At 51.0% G+C, this 21,369-nt stretch overlaps 2 protein-coding genes across 2 annotated transcripts in view; one reads left to right on the forward strand and one right to left on the reverse strand.

The window, feature by feature from the left end:
- Positions 1–11,272, forward strand: part of CA5A (carbonic anhydrase 5A) — a 31,201-nt gene extending 19,929 nt beyond the window's left edge. Inside the window, exons 3-7 of the mRNA XM_070397768.1 lie at positions 595–713; positions 2,708–2,803; positions 2,957–3,019; positions 8,459–8,614; positions 11,012–11,272. Coding sequence (XP_070253869.1) covers positions 595–713; positions 2,708–2,803; positions 2,957–3,019; positions 8,459–8,614; positions 11,012–11,155 — 578 coding nt within the window. The 3' untranslated portion in view covers positions 11,156–11,272. The remainder of the gene's footprint in view (positions 1–594; positions 714–2,707; positions 2,804–2,956; positions 3,020–8,458; positions 8,615–11,011) is intronic.
- A 6,137-nt stretch (positions 11,273–17,409) lies between these two features.
- LOC138997341 (cuticle protein 16.5-like) lies at positions 17,410–17,964 on the reverse strand. The gene has a single exon (XM_070398928.1). It carries the CDS (start codon positions 17,962–17,964, stop codon positions 17,410–17,412), a length of 555 nt encoding a protein of 184 aa, XP_070255029.1.
- Between the last annotated feature and the right edge of the window lie 3,405 nt (positions 17,965–21,369).

The following is a 21,369-nucleotide window of genomic DNA, read 5'->3' on the forward strand; positions in this document are numbered from 1 at the left end:
TTCCACAGTTGAGAGCCAGACTCCTCCTTGGCAGATGCTCAGGTCTGAGCCCGAGTGCATCAGGCTAACAGCTCTTGGGAGGCTCCGCCAAGTATTTAGAGTGACTTAGAAAGGAGTGTTCCTATAAAACCTGGTCATGTAGTGGGACTAGACTGAGCTAGAGCTGCATCAAGACCAGAGCTGGTGGAAAAGGTAGCATGTTGTAGCTCAGAATTTGTTTAAAATATTGCTCTTAACGTATTAGTTTATGAAATTATTTGGTGATAGGATTTAAGCCTTTTTTCATTCAAGAGACATATATTTTTTTCTTAGTTAAGGAAGCCTGGAAATCTTATAGGACAGGCATACATCTCAAATGGTTTTTCTTTGCTTCATTGCTGAGGGGAGGGATTGAGGCCCTACCGCCACCTGGTGGCAGCACTGGAATCTGCACCATTACTGTGAGCATGATGTGGGCCCGCCTGGGGCCGGGTAACTGGGACATGGGGCCCACCTTCCAGTTTGTCATTTCAGCAAGACATCAGTCATAAGTGAGATCAGGCGGCTTCAATCCAAAGAACAGACAAACTAACACACACGGGTTTCATTTTTCAGGAATCAGCGGTGGCCCCTTGGAAAACCACTACCGCCTGAAGCAGTTCCATTTCCACTGGGGAGCAGTGAACGAGTGGGGCTCCGAGCACACGGTGGAGGACCACGTGTACCCGGCAGAGGTGTGTAGATGTCCGAGCGGCCCATATGTGGACCCTTTCTAATGCCGGGCTCCGTTGTAGGGTGGCCAACCATCCCAGTGGCCCAGAAACGGAGGGTTTCCTGGGATGTGGGCCTCTCCGTGCTCCAACCAGAACAGTCGGCCACCCCACCCGTTCAATCACACAACCATCCTGAAGGGAGGGTGTTTTTAGCACCTTCATTTAACAGAAGACGCTTGCTGGTCCACTTCCGACTCCCACCTTCCTGTCCTTCAGGGTGTGAGGCCACCTATCGAGAATCTGAAAATCTTTACAATAGAGATCATCCTAAAACAAAGTGACCTCTGAAACATTAAAATAAAATGGGAGTCAGGGAAAAAATGAGCAGAGATTAATGCTAGGAACTGGGTTTTGTAGTTATGGTGTGGTGATAAGTGGTAATGTATAGATTTCCCCCAATATTTTATTATGAAATTTTTCCAACAAACCAAAAAATGGAAAGAACTGTACACTGAGAACCCGTGAGTCTGCCACTAAGATTCTAAGATTAATGTTTTGCCATATTCACTTTGTCACACGTCTGTCCACCCACCCATCCCTTTATCCACCCACCAACCACCTGCCTTTCGGATGCATTTCAAGTTACGAGCTGTTTTTGTTTCAACTTTCTGTTGCCATTGTTATGGGAGTAATACTATAGTTAAAACTAGAGTCCAGCCAGCCCCCAAAATAAAAATGACCAGTAACCACACACCCAGGCGTGATCTCTGGGGACAGTTTATAAAGAGGCGATTACATCTATTGATATAATTACACACGTTTACAAACGTGACAAAAATGAAAGAGCAGCGGCTTGCAACATGCTCCCTTTCATTTGACAACACAAACTGTGTATCCGCACCACGGTTTTTAATGTTTACAGATATTTTAACAGAGGAGCTTTTTGTAATTTATTAGCATGGAGGCGAGATCAGTGATGGGACCCACGCATGCTGTAAAGTGCCGTTTCCGGTGGGGGGTGGAGGGCAAAGCCAGCTCCAAAGGTGGCGTCTCTGAAGGCAGGCGGCTGCAGTCAGGGCTGTGGGCCAGCTGTCTCTGTTTCTGGCAGATTGCAATAGGACAGCAGGTGGGGGTTCCAGGTAAGCTACAGAGAAGCAGGGGAGGCCTCGCCACCCCCATGGTCCCCAGTGCACATGGCTGGGAACACTGGGACCTGGGAGTGAGGTGCCACCTGGAGCACACGTGGACCCGGGCAGAGGACCCAGGGCCTTGGAATCCAGCAGTGCCTGGGGAGGGCTTGCTGCCTCGGGGTTCGGGTCTCCATTCAGAAAGACCTCACCACAGCTCATTCCTGTAGAAGGAAATCTGTAAGGACACCCAGGCCCCATCCACGTTCTGAGCCAGACCCGGCGTGGGCAGCACCGTGCGCTCTCATCACAGAGAACCCCGAGCCAGCCCAGGGGTTCCTCCTGCTGGCCAGTGACCCAGGAAAGCCTATTTCCCAAGCCGGTCCCCTGCCCCTGATTTAAACCCTTGTCATCTGGCCAGTCCTGAGGCCAGAAGGAAGGGTGTGAAATAAGGACACAAGAAGTTCAAGCGAGAGCGACAAACGGAGAGAAAAATGCAATATTGGGGGCATTAAAATTGTTTGTTGTTTACGTGAAATTCAAAGTTTGGGAGTCCTGCATTTGATCTGGCAAACACTTTCAAGGATATCTGAAAAAATATGAAAAATAGCAAATAATCCACTCTCTCCAACCCCCATTTCTATTTTATAAAGTTAAAACGAGCTTCTTTCTCTCCCACCAAAAACTCAAAGGCCCTTACGGTCTGTGATTCTATCAGCCACGTGGGGCTCCAAGCATGCTGGTGGCGCCCGCGTTCCTTACCCCGGCTGCTCAGGCTGAATTCATTAAAATCATTGAATGGACACATAGGTCTGCCACACAGCAGGGGGGCAACGGTGTCATTTCTTCATCGTGATGGGTACAAGGTCTCTCCCTCCTGTGTTTCAGCTGCATTTAGTTCACTGGAATGCTGTGAAATACCCAAACTACAAAGAAGCTGTAATGGGAGAGAACGGCTTGGCTGTCATAGGCGTGTTTTTAAAGGTAACCTCTCGCTGGGCTGGGGCGCCGCCCTCCTGGTGAAGAAGTGGTGTGCGGCCATGGGGCTGCTTTTTGAACAGTCCCCGTAGGATGAGGTGCGCTTGCCACCCTGCCCGCTGCCTTTTCGAATGAACATGTTGTGTCTGTGCCACGCAGCTGGGGTCCCACCACGAGGCACTGCAGACGCTGGTGGACGTCTTGCCAGAAATAAAGCATAAGGTAAGCCGCACATATCAGAGTCAGCGTCCTCGGAGAAGCACGGCTGGGCAGAGCACTGGCTCTTTTGCAAGGGGAAGACGGCCAGCTGGTGCGCGTGCCGAGGGGGTCTGAGTCCCATCCTGAAAAGGAGCTCGCTGGGGCTGACTCCAGGTGTGTCGCGCGCTGGCCCACGCTCTGCTGTCACTGTGTCACTGCTGTTCCGGGGCCCCTGTCATCTCAGTATAAATGGGGTGTGGGACTCGATTTGAGTTTCCCCCCAAATTCAGTCATTCAGGCAGCATCTTGAAGATTTTTGCCATGTCGCCCTGCACTGGTCCTGTCCCGAGCAATGACATCCATTAATGCTATCGTCTGTTTTAAAGCTGATGGAAATAAATACTATTAACCTTTAAGAGTACCTACCCAAGTGCCACCTGGCACTCTTCTGGGGAGACACAGGACCACCCATCCCTGAGAGCATGGAGACCATGGGAAGAGGGAAAACCCCACAACCCACCAAGCGTGGGAGGCAGAGCGCATCTTGGCTCAGCTCCCCTTGGACACCTTGTCGCGTTAAGCACGACTCTGAAAGATAACAGGGCCAACAATGTCGCTTTTCTCCAACATCGGCTAAGACAGGACTTTGATGGAGAAGTGGACATTCCAAAGAAATGCAGTTTATTTTTTCGGGACCAAACAAAAGCATTCTGAGAGGGAAGGAGTCGTTGTGGTCCTTGAACGTGGTCCTTGGACGGATGGGGCTCCCACCTGCCTTAACAATGGTGAGCACGGCCCACAGGAAGGCTGGGGTCAGCCCTTCCTTGGCTGGCTCACGGGGGCCCTTTGATCTGTGTGGTGCCTTCCCCTTGATGTGGGCCTCTGCGTGGGGCCCCTGGGACCGAGCCCAGATCACCCTCCCCACCCCCCGCCGCCATGGCTGCCAGCTCAGGAACTCCACAAGGACAAGGTGCTCAGAGCATCCTCTTCCTCGCTGGTCTCTGGCCAGAGTAAACCTGGGATGTTTTCCCCACCAGCATCCACCGCCTACATGGGGTGGCCTCCGCCTCCCGGAGGGAAAGAAAGGAGCTGGCTGTGAGGTCCTGTTTGCTCAGGGGGTGTTTCCCTCTGGAGAGTTCTCCCCCTCCCCCCCCCCCCCCCCCACACACACACACTCACATGAGCTAACTCAGGGTCTCCTGGGCCAACCACCAGGGAGGAATGGTGTCTGATGTGCGGTGACAGGAGACGCTGCCTGGGCTCATTCTGGTCCTGAGGATCATCTCTGGGCCTCAGCTTCCTCACCTGAAGCACAAGAGAATCTTAGAGGTGAAAGGCCCAGCCCCGGTGAGCAGGAGCCGTGCGCCATGGGTGGGAGGTGTCGTCCATCAGTCATTTGTCACAGCCTGCACTCCCTCCTGGGTTCTGGCCGATTTTAAATTTTGCGGTGTTAAGAGTCATCTTTGTGGTGTACATTCTACCGGTCTTGAGATATTAGTGGAGTCACCCAGCCAGGCCCACACAAAACCGTTCCCGCCCGGCACATCCCATCCTGTGGCCCTAGCACAGTCATGCCCCTGCCCCCAAGCCTGGGCGACCACTGATTTGTTCCAAACCCTATGGTTTTGCCTTTCCTCCCATTTTATTCTCCCACGTTGTACCGAATGGAGCCTCCTTTGTCCACTACCTTCCCTCTTTCCCAAGTGGGATGTGCATGTTAGAAGAGAGAACGGGAAGACTTTTGAGTGGGCGCCCACCACCAGGAGCCGGTTTGTCCGTATTCATGCTGCACGCTGGTGCAAACCCGCGTGTGTTCCCAGCTAATCCTCTAGCCAGCGGGGCTGACAGACACAGAGGGAAGGGGCCTTAGCTCGCTTTAGGGGCTCTGAGGGGGAACAGTTTTCTGAACCCTAATGTGCTTGAGAGGCAGGACACAGAGCTCCTGAGGACATCACTAGAAATACATAGATGTCCTCTCAAAATTGTAATGGGCAAGTGCCTGGCAGTGGGTGGTAGCAGCCCACCAGCTGCTCCTCCGTGTGACCCGCTGCCTCACACCCACCCTGCAGTCCCGAGGGGGTTAGGGAAGACCTCCCAGCATCTGGATCCGGCCACTGTCTAACTGTGTGGTTCTGGGAGAGTCACTTATATCTGTTTACTTTCTTCATCAATAACACAAACATACCCCTTAAAGGGTGATTCTAAAAATTCAAGGTAATGGTCTCAGAAGGTGCCTGGCAGCCTTTGGGGCTGGACAAGGGGAGCAGGAGGGGATGTATCTGTCGCCACAAACCCACTGGTACGTTTTGCCTTTTGTCCCACGACCTCTGTGACCTGTTTCCTTCAAGAGTTACGCAGACCAAACAATGGAATGTCATTTGGCATGAAAAGGAGAGAAGCACCAACCAACACACAGCAGCCGGGAGGGGCCTTGATGGTATTAAGCTGAGAGAAGCTGGACACACAAGTCCGCATGTTGTGTGATTCCATTTGTAGGAAATGTCCATGTAGGCAAGTGCATGTGGACTGAAAGCAGATGGGGCCTGTGGCAGGGGGCGGCAGGGTGGAGCGGTGAGGGAGGTGACAGCCACAGGGTTCACTGGGGTTCTTTCTTTTGAGGTGAAAATGTTCTAACTTGACTGTGATGATGGTTGCACATCTCTGTCTGTGAATATCCTAAAAGCCATAGATCTGGGCACTTTACAGCAGTGAGTTCTACACTATGTGAATTACATTTCAATCATGCTGTCCTGAAGACATTCCTAGGTAATTAATCACACAGGGGAACAACACCTGCTCACGCAAGGCGCCTCATAATTGCCCATTGGTGTGAACCAACTTCCTTTTTTTTTTTTAAATCCTCACCCAAGGATATTTTTCCATTGATATTTAGAGAGGGTGGAAGGGAGAGGGAGAAACAGAGAGAGAAACATCGATGTGAGAGAGACACATCAATTGGTTGCCTCCCGCACACGCACTGACCAGGGATGCTGGTGATGGAGCCTGCAACCGAGGTACGTGCCCTTGACTGGAATCGACCCTTTGGTCTGCAGGCCGAGGCCCTATCCACTGAGACAAACTGGCCAGGGCCCAATTTCCTTCTTGTGGGCAGCTTAACCAACCTCTCTTCACTTCTGATGAATGAATGCCAGCAACCAGGGTACAAGCCAGGTTGTCTGGGCCCCGTGCCTGTGCCTTTGATGGCTGGGTGGAAGGATTCGATGCTCAGGGAGGCCTTCTTCTTTGGGAATGAGAGGGTGTCTGCTTCGTGCGTAAATCCTCCCTAGTGCCCAGCCCGGTGTTGAGGCCGGATGTGCTACGTTGCGTGCGGGCCTATCCCTACCTCTCAGTCTCACTCGATTCATAAAGGGTGGAGCCCACCATCCTGGGCCGTTAACCTGAGGGACCCGAGGGATCACTTCCTCTCTGAGTAAAAGCCTGTCGGATGCCTCTGCCTTACAAGGAGGCAGACACTGGCAGAGGCCCTCCTTCCTCTTTCCACCCCAGGCGCCATGCTGAGCAGCGTCCAGGTAGCGCCCCTTCTCCTGCCTGTGCTGGTCGATTTTCTCCATGGGCTCAGCTGGACAGAAGCAGGGGTGTCCCCCTCTGTAGGACCCCCACCCTGTCTCTTTTTACTGCCTTTGTGTGTCATTTACTCATTCCAGCAACGTGGTCTTGCTGTTCCTCTAGCCCAGTGGTTCTCCACCTTGGCTGCACATTAGAATCACCTGGGAGTCTTTTTAAATCCTGATTTCTGGGCCTCATCCTCCAGAAATTCTGTTTCTTTGTTACTAATGTTGTGGCCCCACCTCATAACAAAGAAACAGAATTTCCAGAGGATGAGGCCCAGAAATCAGGATTTTAAAAAGATTCCCTGGTGACTCTAATGTGCAGCCAAGGTTGAGAACCACTGCTCTAGCCCATCAGGCCGCACCCTACCTCAGGGCCTTGGCACTGCCTGTGTCCACCCCCGGAACCTGCATGTCTTTGCCCAAATGTCACCTTCCCAGAGACCATCCTTCTTACCCACCCCCCACCCCGACTCCCTACTTTATTTTCCTCCATCACTGTGCAAATGCTAGAAATCTACTTATTATTTGAGGTACTGTCTGCTTTCCTCTGGTAAAGGGTGAGCTCCATGAAGGTGGGTGGTTTTGTACCCCAGAGCCTAAGATAGCATTGGGTTTACCGTGAGTGCTGAATGCAAAGCTGTGAATGAGTGAATGAACGAATGAATGAATAGATCAACTGTGACATCCCATCGGTGTCCCCTGGAATGCAGAGAGGCAGGTTTCTCCTTATCCTTTTATAAAGCACAGGAAGCGAGCAAACTGTGAGTTTTGAACACGGGGCTCCCAAGCAGGACATGCTGATGGGAGTTCCTTGTGGGAGCAACGCAGAAATCTGGGGACACCATGGTCAAGAACAGCTGTCCATGTCCACCAATCCCGCCTGTTCCCGGTGAGAAGGAAAATTCTGGCATATGCTCCCCGCAGGGTGCCCTCCTGAGTGTATGTCATCACCGCGGCCCTGACACTCAGGGACGGCTGCTTTAGAAAGAAGTTCAGCTGTCTTAAGGGGCAGCCACTGTGGAAACAGTGTGATAGTTCCTCAAAAAACTAAACTCAGAATTCCCATAGGATCTGGCATTTCCATTTCTGGGTAATATGCAACATAATTGAAAGCCGAGTCTTAAAGGGATAGTGGTATGTTCATGTTCACGGCGACATTACTCACAGTAGCCAAGGAGTGGCAGCTCTCCAAGTGTCCACTGTCGAATGAATGGATAAACGCAGTGTGGTGTACTAGTCGGTCTTAAGAAGGGGTGAATCCTGACACATGCTACAACATGCATGTACCTTGAGGACCTTTTGCTGAGTGAGATAAGCCAATAACAAAAGGACAAATAGTGCAGGATTATTCCCCTCATACAAGATCCCTAGAGGAGTCAGATTCCTAGGGACAGAACGTGGGATGGTGGGTGCCAGGGACTGGGAGGGGGGAACGGGGAGTTAGTGTTTAATGGGGAAGGTGTTCCAGTTTGGGAAGATGAGAAAGTCCAGGAGATGGATGGGGGTGATGGTTGCACAGCAGTGTGGATGCACTTACTGCCACAGGACTTAAAAACGGTGAAAATGGTAAATTTTATGTTATGCATGTTATTTTACCACATTTTTTAAAGTATAATATTTTCACAACCTGGGCATGGGAAAATAGATAACTTTAAAAGGAAATATATAAGCATTGGGTGAGGATTCATGCTCTGCGACAAGGGTCATATGTTCTTGTCACTGCTTCCAAATGTGACAACCGCGGCCTCACAGCCTTTATCTCGGGGAACACACTTCCCTCCTAGCCATGCGAAGCCACATCTCTGAGAGGAAGATAGAGCCGCTGCCTTCCTCCCTGAGCCTCTGCCCCTCCCATCTCCGCCTGATGCAGCCTGTGGCCTCTGTCTCTCAGGACGCACGGGTGGCCATGGGCCCCTTCGAGCCCTCCTGCCTGCTGCCCACCTGCCGGGATTACTGGACCTACCCGGGCTCCCTTACCACTCCCCCACTGACCGAGTCTGTCACCTGGATCATCCAGAAGAAGCCCATTGAAGTGGCCGCGGACCAGGTGAGCTGCGCCTGCCGCTGGTGTAGTGGGACTGTGTTGACGAAATTGTGTGGCAGTGTCACTAAGATATTGTAAGTGAGCACCGTGGAGTTTTACCTTTTGGTGTGTTTTGGATGTCCCTGCACCAGAAGAAAGTTCCAATTGAAGTACAAGCTTGTTGAGACTAAACAGAGGTTCCTGAAATCACAATTCTTTGACCTTGAGATATTAGTGTGTGAGGGAGACAGAGATGGGGTGGGGAGAGGAAAGGGTAGAGGAAGAGAACATTTTAGTTTGTTCCACTGTTTGGGTGATAGAACAGTAAGCTACATAACTATATATGCTGAGATAAAACTCCAGAAGGATTGTATTAGTCAGCTATTGCTACAATAATGCTATGTAACAAACCTCCCCAAAACTCAGTAGCTTATAACAAACATTTGTTTGTTTTTTCTGCTTGTGGGTTTATTGATTGTCTTGGGAGGCTCTATTTTCTTTTCTTTTTAAATATATTTTTATTGATTTCAGAGAAGAAGGGAGAGGGAGAGAGAGAGAGAGAAACATCAATGATGAGAGAGAATCACTGGTCAGCTAGGGAGGCTCTATTTTAGGTTGTAGATGTCTGGGCTTCACCGAAGGTGGTCAGTGGTTGGGTTGGACCCAGTGCCTCTCATGCTCCTTGGACCAGTGACTACCAAGGGCTGGTTCTCATGGTAAATGACAAAATAAGCCAAACGACACATGCACATTTAAGGCTTTTGCTGGCATCACACCCATTCCCATCCTGTTGGCCAAAGCAAGTCACAATGGCAAGGCCAAAGTCAGTGGGGCAGAGAGGAAGGGAGTGAATATTTACTGAACAATAACCCGGTTTATCACATAGACACACACCAAAAAGTTACTACTCATTATCCCAGGGTCATAGATCTGCAGTGGTTTTTATTTTCTTCCTTTTCCTTATTTAAAGATTCCATGGTTCTAAAATAAGTAGATATTACATATATATTTTTTAAGTTGCAGTATCTTTTTCTTTGGAAATCTAGAATCAGGAGAAAGTCCGTCTGCTGAGGGCAGTTTAGATTTAGGGATGATAACTACACAGCAGGCACGGTGTCACTGTCCCACCCCTGCCTCAGGCAGACACCTCTGATCAATCTCAGCAGTATTTATCAGCTCTGGTTCAACTGTCCTTTTTCTGAGGGCTCTAGATGCGCTCTTAGAGGTACTTCCAGCCTCACGCGTCTGAAAATATTCTCTTATTTAAAAGTCACGGAATGATGCCCTTTGCCTTGCGAGTTTGAACTTTGAGATGCAGGCTGCAGATCACCCATCCTACCCCCAAACCAGAACTATTGCAGACATCAGGACGGCCTTGGTGGAAGAATGACCGCTATCACCAAGACCCCTCTGTCACTCAACAAACATGTAATAAGCACCCATTCTGGGTCAGGTTTGTAGCAGGAGAGGGTGGGAGAGGGGTAGGAAGGGAGAGGGTGGTGCAAAAACAATGATATCAGTCTCTGCAAACTGCTGTCTGCAGGGAAATGAAAACAGGGTTGGGTGTTATTCAAAAATACAGATCAGAAGCCCCTTACCCTGACCAGGGGAAGTGGGAGGTGTGTGTGCACCCCCGGGGCAGTGGGAAGGAGATGGCCAAGTGGAGGAGAGGAGAGAGGCTGCATTTCTGAGAAAGTAAAAAAAACCGTGCAGTGAGCTTGAATGCCTGGGAGACTGTGTGCACCATGCTCCACAGAACTCCACAGGGCGCTTCATCAACCACACAGATCTGTCTTGCTCAGTAAGTGCTCACTGTATAGATAAAATGTCACTCCTGCATTAATTAAACATGTGAGTTATTTTCACAGAGCTCATCAGTATATTCTGAGGACAAATGAGATGATACATAAAAAATAATCTTTTAGTTCCTTGAGTGAAAAGTAAATCAAAGGTTATGCATTAGATCTCTATTGCTGTGTAACAAATAGCTTGAAAACTTAGTGATTTTTTAAAAATCATTTATTATCTCTCAGAGTTACTGTGGGCCAGAATTTGGGGTGGTTCTGCCCGGGATCTCTGATGGAGTTGCAGCCAGGTGTCAGCTGGGGCAGCAGTCTTCTGGAAGCTCGCCTGGGGCTGGAGGATTCATGCCCAAAGTGGCTCACACGAGTAGCCTGCAAGAATACACGCCACATGGGCCTCTCCACGGGCTGTGTCAGTGTCCTCACAACATGGCAGCTGGCGTCCCCAGAGACCCCGGTGGAAGCTGCAATGCCTTTCCTGACATCGCTCAGGAGTCACCTCTGCCATGTAGTATTGGCCACACAGGCCATCCCTGATTCACGGTGGGAGGGGACTACACAGGCCCTGGGAGCTGTTCACTGTCCCTGCACCCAGGTGACTGGTGGCTCTCTGTTCCAGCTGGCCGCGTTTCGCACGCTCCTGTTCACGGCACTTGGTGAAGAAGAGAAGACGATGGTAAACAACTACCGCCCACTTCAACCCCTGATGAACCGGAAGGTCCGTGCATCCTTCCAGGCCACTGAAGGGGGCACCAGATCCTAAATTCATTACGTCCAAGTCAATGGGCTGAACTGACTGTAAAGAGAGGAAGTATTGTTTCCCAAGTCTCATGGTCTGATCGTATGCAAGCCCTGACATTAAAAAGAAAGACAGATCATTGTTTTGGTCAATGTACTTTTCAGCTGCAATGAAAATCACTTCAAAGAAAGGGAATGGATACCCGGGACCCGGAGGATCTCATGGGACTCGCAGCAGGTCACGGCAGCCTCACGGGCCGAGCAAGCCCCCAACTGACGTCATCCGCCCAGCCCCCTCTCAGCTCCATGCTGCCCTCTCCCCAGGTGGTGTCCTCTGCTTCTCCACACTCATGGCCACCCCGTAGTTGCCAGGCAACAGAGTCTCGATGTGTCAGTGTCCCGGGGCTCCTATAACAAATGACCCCAAACTGAGGGGTTAAACATCAGAAATATATTTTCCCACAGTTCTGAGACTGCAAGTCCGAGGTCGAGGTGCCGACACTGCCGGGGCCTGGTGAGACCTCTCTCCGTGGCTTGCAGGAGGCACCATCTCACAGGGCCTTTCCTCCGCACACACACACAGAGTGCGCTCTCTCTCTTATAAAGCCACCAATCCTATCGAATTATGACCCCACCTTTATGACCCCGTTCAACCTTAATTATCTTCTAAAAGTCCCATCTCCAATACAGACATACTGGAAGCTAAGGCTTCAACATATGAATCGGGGCGGGTGACACAATTCAGCCCATAGCAACCATAAACTGTGGGCCTAACCCGACAGAAGTGCACTGTCTCACAGTTCTGCAGGCTGGAAGTCCAAATTTAAGGTGCGGGCTGGGCGGTTCCTCTGGAAGCTCCAGGGGAGAACCCATTTCCTTGCCTTTTGCAGCTTCTCGAGGCGCCTGCGTTCCTTGGCTTGAGGCCCCTTCCTCCATCTTCAAAGCCAAAGATTTCTCCAAAGTGTTTGTTTGTTCAGGACATGCCACCATTCTGGGTGTGATGGTTTCTCTATGTTTTTAATTATGGTGAAATACACATGAAATTGTCATCTTAACCATTTTTAAGTGTACAGTTCAGTGGCATTAAATGCATTCATAATGTTGTGCAGCTATCACCGCCAACCATCACCATAGCTCTGCTCGCCGTGTAAAGCTGAAACCCTGTCCCCACGATGCTGAATGCTCTAGGCATCCATGTGACAGGAATGACGCAGTGTTTGTCCTTCTGTGACTGCTTATTTTACTCAGCATAATGTCTACAAGTTCATCCACGTCGTAGTGTGTGTCAGGATGTCCTTACTTTTTCTTTTTAAGTCTGAATAACATCCTAATTGGTAAAAAGTATTTTTATTTTTGGAACATTTAAAACATTCCCCTCTGGTAGGGATGCAGCTCTGCAAACACCTAATCAGGTTCTCTTGGAACATTACCTTACAGTCGGATAAACAGTGAGAAACAGCACAGGAAGACAAGCAAAGGCTGTTCTGTCTACTATGGGCCAGGGATACACTCCATCTCAGTCAGGGGAGGTAAAGAATAAATACACTCATTACAGTCCACAGATAACATCTGAAATCAGAGAGGACCTATGTTATGAGTGTGGTTTATCGTGGCAGAGATTTACATTCCATTGCCCGCCACCCGCACCCCGAATCACAGAACTTCTTATGGTTCCAACAACTTAGAGTCTGGCTTTGAGCTACTCAGTGTTCCGGCACCCACTACACAGATGGCAGTCCTCAACTTCCTTACGTTCGTGCTTCGCTGGAGGAGTGCAGTGCTCGCGAGCACCCGTCCTATTCCAGTGCGTTGTGCAGATGCAGCACCACGGGCGTTCATGTCGGTTTACAAAGGCCCTGAGTCATTTTTGTTTCACCACAAAACAAGACAGTTTGGGAGCATTGGTGGTGGGTCGAGGCACGGGTGTTGAGTTGGGTGCAGGCTCTGGATGGGTGGGTTGCTTCAACGCCAGAGACGTATGGTGTCCGGGAGGGAAGGAGATATTTTTTAGTTTGGTTTGGACCCCAGAATAGTTCTTGACTTTTGAGAAGATGTAGCCATTCTTGAGTCGCTAGTGAAGTGGGCTTTAGCCTATAAGGAGTTTCCTCTGGCTGTTGTAACAGATGACCTCACGTGATGACCTCCCTCCCTCTTACCAGGACGCTGTGATGACATTGGACCGGCCAGACACCCAGGACACTCTGTCATCTCAAAGTCACTCACGGAATCACACCTGCAAAGCCCCTCTGCCAGGTCAGGTCGCACAGGTCCCAGGGCTCAGGGTGTGAACATCTTGGGCCTCGACTCAGTGGGCTGGACATGCAAGACCAGCCTGCGGCCATGTCAGCCAAGCAGCAGGCAGCAGCACTGAGGCCAGTGTCTTCCGCAGCACGGGGAGGGGACGGGTTGGGAAAGGTGCAAGAAACCTGGCACAGTGGGTAGGCATTGAGTGTTCCCGAGCTCCGCTGCCCCACAGCACCTTCTGTGAGGCTGGCATGATCCAGAGCTGCACTGTCCGGTGTACACAGGTGGCCACTGAGCACCTGAAATGTGGTCAGTGTGATTGAGGAGCTGACGTTTGATTGTACATAATTTTAATTAGTTCAAATTTATTTATTTTTTATGTATTTTTAAATTGATTTCAGAGAAGAAGGGAGAGGGAGAAAGAGATAGAAACGTCAATGATGAGAGAGAATCATTCATCAGTTGCTTACTGTATGCTCCACACTGGGGATTAAGCCCTCACCTCAGGCGTGTGCCCTGACGGGGAATCGAACCGTGACCTACCAGTTCATAGGTCAACGCTCAACCACTGAGCCACGCCGGCCGGGCGTAATTAGTTCAGATTTAAATAACACAGCTCTCTTTCTAAGCCTGGGCATTTGTTACATGGGTTTGTATGTATGTAAAGCACCACAGAGGTGAACACTCGATATTCATGCACTTTTCACACTTCACAGGGTGTATATTATACCTCAATTGAAAGAAGTACTTTGCTTACCCACTTGAGAGCTCGGGTTTCTGACTTCTGCAGACAGGATACCAGGTCATCTGGGATGTTGGCTCAAGCACTTCTGGGAGTAAAGCAGGCAGGACACTGTAAGCACCAGGGCACACTGACAGGGGTGCCAGGGCTGAGAATCAGGGATGTCACCAGAGCCACCTGCCTTGTTCCTGAGCTACCTACGAAGCACATGATGAAACACACTGCCGCCAGGGAACTGGCCCCACCAAGAGAAGTCAACTCTCTACTGAGGCAGACACAGACAATTCACTCTCAACAAAAATGGTTTAAAATAAAACCTGTTTGGCTTTTAAACGGATTGAGTCCGGTGGTTATGCTGGGTGAAAGAGGACTGGGCTTGCAGGAGTCAAAATTGATGTTGAAAAAGGAATGCAATCAAAACAGACACATTTTTGTTCAACTCTAAGCTGATGTCCCTGCTCACTTATAATCGATAATTAAGTTTACCGAGCAGCAGGGTGTGCCACCACCAATAACAGTTCACAGAGCTCCGTCTGTGTTCTGCCAAACAAGGGCAGAGTGTTCCCAGGCATATTTGGCAACCCTCAATCCCACTGTGTGTCTGAACCACGGGGGCCCAGCCCTGTTCCCCAAAACTTGTGCTGCCCTGGGTCTGGGGAATGGTTCTTACCAAGCTCCCCAAGTGACTGGATCGTGTGGCCAAGGATGAGACCACAGCGTTCCCACTCAGTCGTTATAACAAGTTCGACGAAAATTCTATGAAATTGTCCTCAGGGGAAACTGAGGCTCGCGTGAGGGGTTGAGACTCTTGAGGTCTCTGGATTATGGGGCCTGTGTAGCATTTTGCTTTTGCCCTCTCTGATGTGTGCGATTCAATGAAAGAAGAAATACAGCCTTAAAGCAAAAACACAAAACCTGAACTTTACAATACGAGAAATCGTATTCTACCATAACCTGGACATGTATTTCCAAACTCCATCCCAAAGCGGCACCTGCTCACCCTCCTGGGGCGTGTGAGAGCATCCTTCTCGCGTCTGGAAGGGATTGCAGTCATTGGGGGAGGGGTCTGTGAGTTGGAGGGTGCAGAGCAGCCACATGTCAGTTCTCTGGGGGCCGTTTCCCAGGGGCATTGGGAAGAGCAAAGCCCCGCTGAGCAGAGGAGCTGTGGGAGGGAGAAAGGACCACGGCCTCTTGAACTCGGTTCCACTTGCCAAACGATGATAACATGTGCCAACAAGAATGCCAAGAACAGGCGGAGTACTTTCCCCCCATTTTTCGTGTGGCTATAGGTCTGTCCTCCGAATGCACAAACACCTTTGTCTCCTGGTGGATGTTCTCTGTTATCAGTTGTTTTTTAAAAACCGGCCCGAACCCAGACACAGATGTTCCTGGGGAGCACACCGAGCCTGACGCATTGCGATGAAACCACAAACACGCCGGGAGGAAAGACGTTGGTCTCAGCCCTCAAAGCAGCAGCGATGAAACAAACAGGTGCTTCCACTGTCCCGGGCGGCCGCGCGGAAGTCAGGTCCTCGCTGGACAGGATGGCTCTCGCTGGGACACCATTGTGGTTTAGAACTGTATTGTACAATTTCTGGCCCAACTTTTAAAGTTCAAGGCTTCCTCCCTTTGCTTTTATGTTATTTTCTCATTTTGTGAAAATACAAATGTGTGAGAGTTTGCAGGTTCATGGCAAACTGCTGTCTCCCTCCCCCAACCCCCGCCCCACTTGTTCTTGGGTGATTGAGTGGGAGTGGGCTGCAGGCCTGACTAAATCCCCATTGCCCCCTTGGGACAAAACCCACAGTTCTTATGCGGTGGCCCCTGCCCCATTCCCCCATCCCTCGCCCGCCCCCCCCCCCCCCCAGTTGCCCATTCTGTGACAACCAGGAATCCAGCCGCTCCCTACGGCTGGTCCTGGTCAGCCTGGACATCCCCTCTCCCACCTGCTCCACAGCTGCTCCTTCTTCTGCTCTCAGCTGAAACACCCACTCCTCACAGGCCTCCCTGGAGCCCACAGACTGCACCTGGTGCACAGCTGTACCCCAGCAATGAAGGGGTATCTTGTTCCTCCTGCTGAAAGGCACCCACTGACCCCCATCTCAGTAAACGGAACCTCCATCCACCCAGCACTCAGGACAGCCTAGGGCAGTGGTTCTCAACCTTGGCTGCACATTAGAATCACCTGGGAGTCTTTTTAAAATCCTGATTTCTGGGCCTCATCCTCCAGAAATTCTGTTTCTTTGTCATGGGGGGGGGGGGTGGGGGGGCTCAACATTAGTAACAAAGAAACAGAATTTCCAGAGGATGAGGCCCAGAAATCAGGATTTTAAAAAGATTCCCAGGTGATTCTACTGTGCAGCCAAGGTTGAGAACCACTGGCCTAGGGGAACCCCTCATGGCTCCCTGCACCCTAGTCGAGCATCCCAGGCAGCAGTGGGTCCTGTGGGCGGATCCCCTCCCCTATGGCATGCTCCAGATTCGCTCGCTGTTCTCCATTTTCTCTGCTACTGCCATGAGGCAGCCCTACCTCCAGCCGGAATTATATCGCTAGCCTTCTGCTCTTGCCACTTCTTCCCAGCATCTCCCCATCCCCACCCAATCCATTCTTCTCTTAACAGTGCAGAGATTTGGGAGGGGGGATGTCAACTTGACTATCTGCTTCCCTGTTCAAAAGCGAGACCCCCTGTTACACTTGGAATTGAGCACAAGCTCCTCCCGTCCATGTCGACCTCTGTGCACGGGGCTCCCTGCTTGCCTTGCTGTCCCCACAGCTATTGGCATGAGTCACCGGCTCCCTCAATCTCCTCCTCAGCCTCTGTGCCGGCCACAGGCCGCCCTGCCATTCTCTACCCTCACTGCTTGGATCCAGACTCATCTCTGTCCGCAGTTAGCTTGTTTTCATGCTTGTTAGCTGTTCACTGCTTGTTTCTCATGCTGGGAGGTAAGCCCTCTGAGGGTGGTGCCCTCACTTCTCACATGCTCACAGCACCAAGTAAACATTCATTGGTAGAAAGTGAAGGGGGCGCTCCAGCCTGTAGAGCTCGGTGCTCCTTGCCAAGTCCAACCGGCAGTGTGCACTCCTGCCTCAGCACCTGAGGTCATGCTGTTCTCTCTGCTGGGAATGCCCTTCCCCTTCAGGCTCTGCTTGTAAACTTTTTTCTATCATTCAGGCTCAACTCAAGTGCCTTCTCTTTTGTGATATTTTCTTTGGTGCCACCCTAGGAGAAGTCACCCTCTCCTCTGTGCTGCTGCCCATTCTACTGATGTGTGTGAAAGTGAGTGAGGGGGAGCTAGTATGGATCAGTGTGGATCAGCATGGAGCAGGCATGGAGCAGCATGGAGCGGCATGGAGCAGCATGGAACAGGCATGGAGCAGCATGGAGCAGCATGGAGCAGCATGGAGCAACATGGAGCAGCATGGAGAAGGCATGGAGCGGCATGGAGCAGGCACGAAGCGGCATGGAGCAGCATGGAGAAGGCATGGAGCGGCATGGAGCAGGCATGGAGCGGCATGGAGCAGCATGGAGCAGGCATGGAGCAGCATGGAGCAGGCATGGAGCAGGCATGGAGCAGCATGGAGCAGGCATGGAGCAGGCATGGAGCAGCATGGAGCAGGCATGGAGCAGCATGGAGCAGGCATGGAGCAGCATGGAACAGGCATGGAGCAGGCATGGAGCAGCATGGAGCAGGCATGGGGCAGCATGGAGCAGGCATGGAGCAGCATGGAGCAGGCATGGGGCAGCATGGAGCAGGCATGGAGCAGCATGGAGCAGGCATGGAGCAGCATGGGGCAGCATGGAGCAGGCATGGAGCAGCCCGGGTTTACGGGCCTCAGTAGAGGGCATTGTGTAGGGCAGTGGTCGGCAAACTCATTAGTCAACAGAGCCAAATATCAACAGTACAACGATTGAAATTTCTTTTGAGAGCCAAATTTTTTAAACTTAAACTATATAGGTAGATACATTGTTGTTAACTTAATTAGGGTACTCCTAAGGCTTAGGAAGAGCCACACTCAAGGGGCCAAAGAGCCGCATGTGGCTCGCGAGCCGCAGTTTGCCGACCGCGGGTGTAGGGTGGTGAACATTACTGAAATACAGAATTGAACTCTTAGCTCCAAATCTCCCTTCGAAAATCTGACTTCCTGGCCCTGACCTGGTGTGTGTAGCATGCGGCCTTGTGTCCAAAACTGAGGAAGGTCAAGTAGCCTGAGTGAGCAACTCTGAAAACCGTGCCTGCAGAGCGAAGGTCTCTCCAAACTCTACAGTGTGACAAGAGCGGCTTCCCAGTGCACGCACATCTACCCTCGCTCTGCCCGGTGCCGGAATGGGGCACGCAGTTCAGGGCACAGTGAGAGCAAGTTCAATGGGAAAGTCACCTTGTCCTCACATCTACTAATACCCGGACGCAGTTGCCCTTGAGGCTGAGCAGTGGGAATGCCTGGCTCAGATGTCTATGGAAATCTTCAAATGGATGTCAACAGGAAAAAAAATTCTTCTGTTTCCGCCATACTTAAAATATATTCAGCAACTGTTGCATTGAAGATTAAGGCTGTGTATTTTTTCAATGTCAAGAGTATTCTCTGTATCAGAATTTCCTGTGTCAGTTTGGGATATTTTATTTTTTTTAGTAACAATGAAATAGGGGAATTGTTTTTAAGCAAAGTGAAATCTTCTGATCCTTTTTATGAATTCTGGAAATTCAGAGGGGCCCACCCTATAGGGGCTCTAGGTCCCTGAACACATAAACATAAATCAAAGGTGGAGATGTCCAACAATAGGCTTTCCATATATATCCACCTTACAGATTCCTTGATGTTTTTCAGTATTTCCTAATGAAGCACACAGCATCACTCCAATTTAATGTCCCACCAGTGTGCACCAGTTAGTGCGCAAGACAAGTGGGAAACGTCAGTGGACAAAACTACAAAGCACGCAGGGCCTGGTGAAGCCTGCACCCACAGGTGGACAGTACCGAGAAGATGGGTGGAATAAGCAAGTGTGGAATAAGCTAGAGGTGACCAGGGCTCCCAAAAAGGCAGATTGGAGGCAGGGAGCAAAGTACCAGGTCAGGGCGGCCTCCCCGAGAGGTTGAGCAAAGACTTACAGAAAGTGAGGGGGGAGCTGTGCAGAAACCAGGCATGGTTTCTGGAAAGTCTGGAGCAGCAGAGAGACCAGAGTAGCCGAGATGAAGTGAGGGAGGTGCAGTGTCAAGAGAGGAGGAATCACAGGGGACAGGTCCAGAGGGGCCTTGGGGACCACTCAAAGGTGGGGCTCCACTCGAGGGCAGTGTGGACGCTTCAGAGCAGGCGCGGCTCACTCGTGCTCTTACAGAAGGGAGACGGGAGACCCGGGTGAGCTGCCAACTGCCCAGCCACACCGTGCAGCAGTGGTGGGGAGAGGATCGGATGCTGGAGACATCTGCACTGCGGTCCAGCCATGCTGGCTGTAGGATACACGAGAAAGTGAGGTGTTGAGGATAAAGCCACGGTGTCTGGTGGAAGGAGATCAGAGGGAGGACTTGCCCTCAGGGGACCTGGAAGGCTGGGGGTAGGGTTTTGGGGGGAAATCCGATCAAGGCTAGAGACCTTCCATCCCTGTAACTCTGACTTCATCTTGTCATTTTAAGTTGTGAGAGCTACACTTTTGATAAGCGTAGCTTGGTTTTTCCATCTCCATCCATCTCACTTCCAGAACCTAAAAAGGGCAAAAGGCTGTTAAATTTTTTTTTTTAAGGGCAAATGCTTTGCTGAGTGGAGGAAGATGGAAATGGTTGGGTCGGACCCTCAGCAGGTAGGCGTAGCCCAGTGGATCTCGGGGAGCCAGAGTGCCAGGGGGTGACCTGTGCAGCACCCCCAGAATGGGGTGCTCAGAGCTATCAGGCACAGTGAGCAGGAGCCCCTCTGGAGTCCCTCTGGTTTCTCCTACGGAAGTCTCCAGGCCCACGGGGTTGAGAACAGAGGCAGCCAAGAACTTTCCACCAATGGCCATGTCCAGGTGGGATGGAATTGTCAATGGGGACAAGACAGGTGATGCTGGGGGCCCTCACCAGCCCTTGCCACTTCCTTTCTTCTGGCCTGAGCTGGCCACCAGGAGCTGACTGGCTGCTTGGAGCTCCCTCATCACCCTCGCCCCTGCCCTTCACTCCACGATTGAGGAAAAGACGAGGTAGCAAATGCCCTGGAGATGGCCAGCGTGAGGAGGGAGGAAACCCTGGGTCCTGACGATGTGCACGCTTAGATCGGCGTCTGCAGGACCCCTTCTGGAGGCTCCCTGTGGGCCCTCTGCAGAGCAACATCACGTCTGCTCTGACCTTCCAGCCTCAAGCTGACTCTGCACGGACTCGCTTTGCCCAGCCTCTGTCGGCTTTGCGTCCCACTCACTTCAGAGGCATCTGCGCATCCACAGTATCGTGCAACCATCACCACTATCTAGTTCATCACCTAAAATAAGTCATCACCCCAAAGAGAAACCCAGTCACTCCCCATCTTCCTCCCACAGTCCCTGCAACCACGAATGTACTTTCTGTCTCTCTAGACTTACCATTTCTGCACATTTAATATAAACAGAACCACCCAATGTCGTGTGTGTGGCTTCTTCCACTCAATGCAATGCTTTCATAGCCCATCCGTGCTGTAGCATGTGTCAGTGCTTCCTTCCTTCTCATGGTTGAATGGCCCACTGTATGGTGAGAGTACATTTTATTTGTCCATCTATCTGCTGATGGGTAGGCCTGAATGCTTAACCCGTTTCCTACTATTGCTTCCCCGTGATCTTCAGGAAGCAGAGCACCCTTTTGGAGCACATTGATGGGGCCAAGCCTGGGGACAGAGCTGAGAAGCAGGGCATAACCCTCACAGGGGCCAGTCATAAGCCCAGTGACAAACACAGGCAAACTCCCCTAAATTTTTTATAATGTAGCAGGACCCTAAGTGAAAAATCTAGCTCTATAACCTCCAACTTTGCTTCCCACCATTACTCAGAAGTGCCCAGGGCTCTGGGTTCCGCCTGGATTACAGACACTATGACTACCCTCTGAAGTGCAGACAGTTGGGAGACTTGGCTGAGCATCTGAATGCAGCTGAGAAGGTTCTATGAAGGAAGGTCACAGAGTCCTTTTCTCACAAGATGGGGGCTTAGTCCAATGAAGGGTAATGAACCTGTGAGAAGCCACCAGGAACAGCTGAAATAAAGCTCTCATTTAACCAAAAGAACCCAGGTACTCATAGGTCTGCTCCCGGAGGGCAGTGGCCT

The sequence above is a fragment of the Myotis yumanensis genome, unplaced genomic scaffold (assembly GCF_028538775.1).
Source record: "Myotis yumanensis isolate MYYU_CA2020_CCGP unplaced genomic scaffold, mMyoYum1.0.hap1 SCAF_18, whole genome shotgun sequence".
In the NCBI taxonomy this organism is placed as follows: domain Eukaryota; kingdom Metazoa; phylum Chordata; class Mammalia; order Chiroptera; family Vespertilionidae; genus Myotis; species Myotis yumanensis.

Excerpts from the sequence above, each read along its gene's own strand:
- LOC138997341 (XM_070398928.1), bottom strand. The coding sequence starts at position 17,964 with ATGCCCTCTACTGAGGCCCGTAAACCCGGGCTGCTCCATGCCTGCTCC.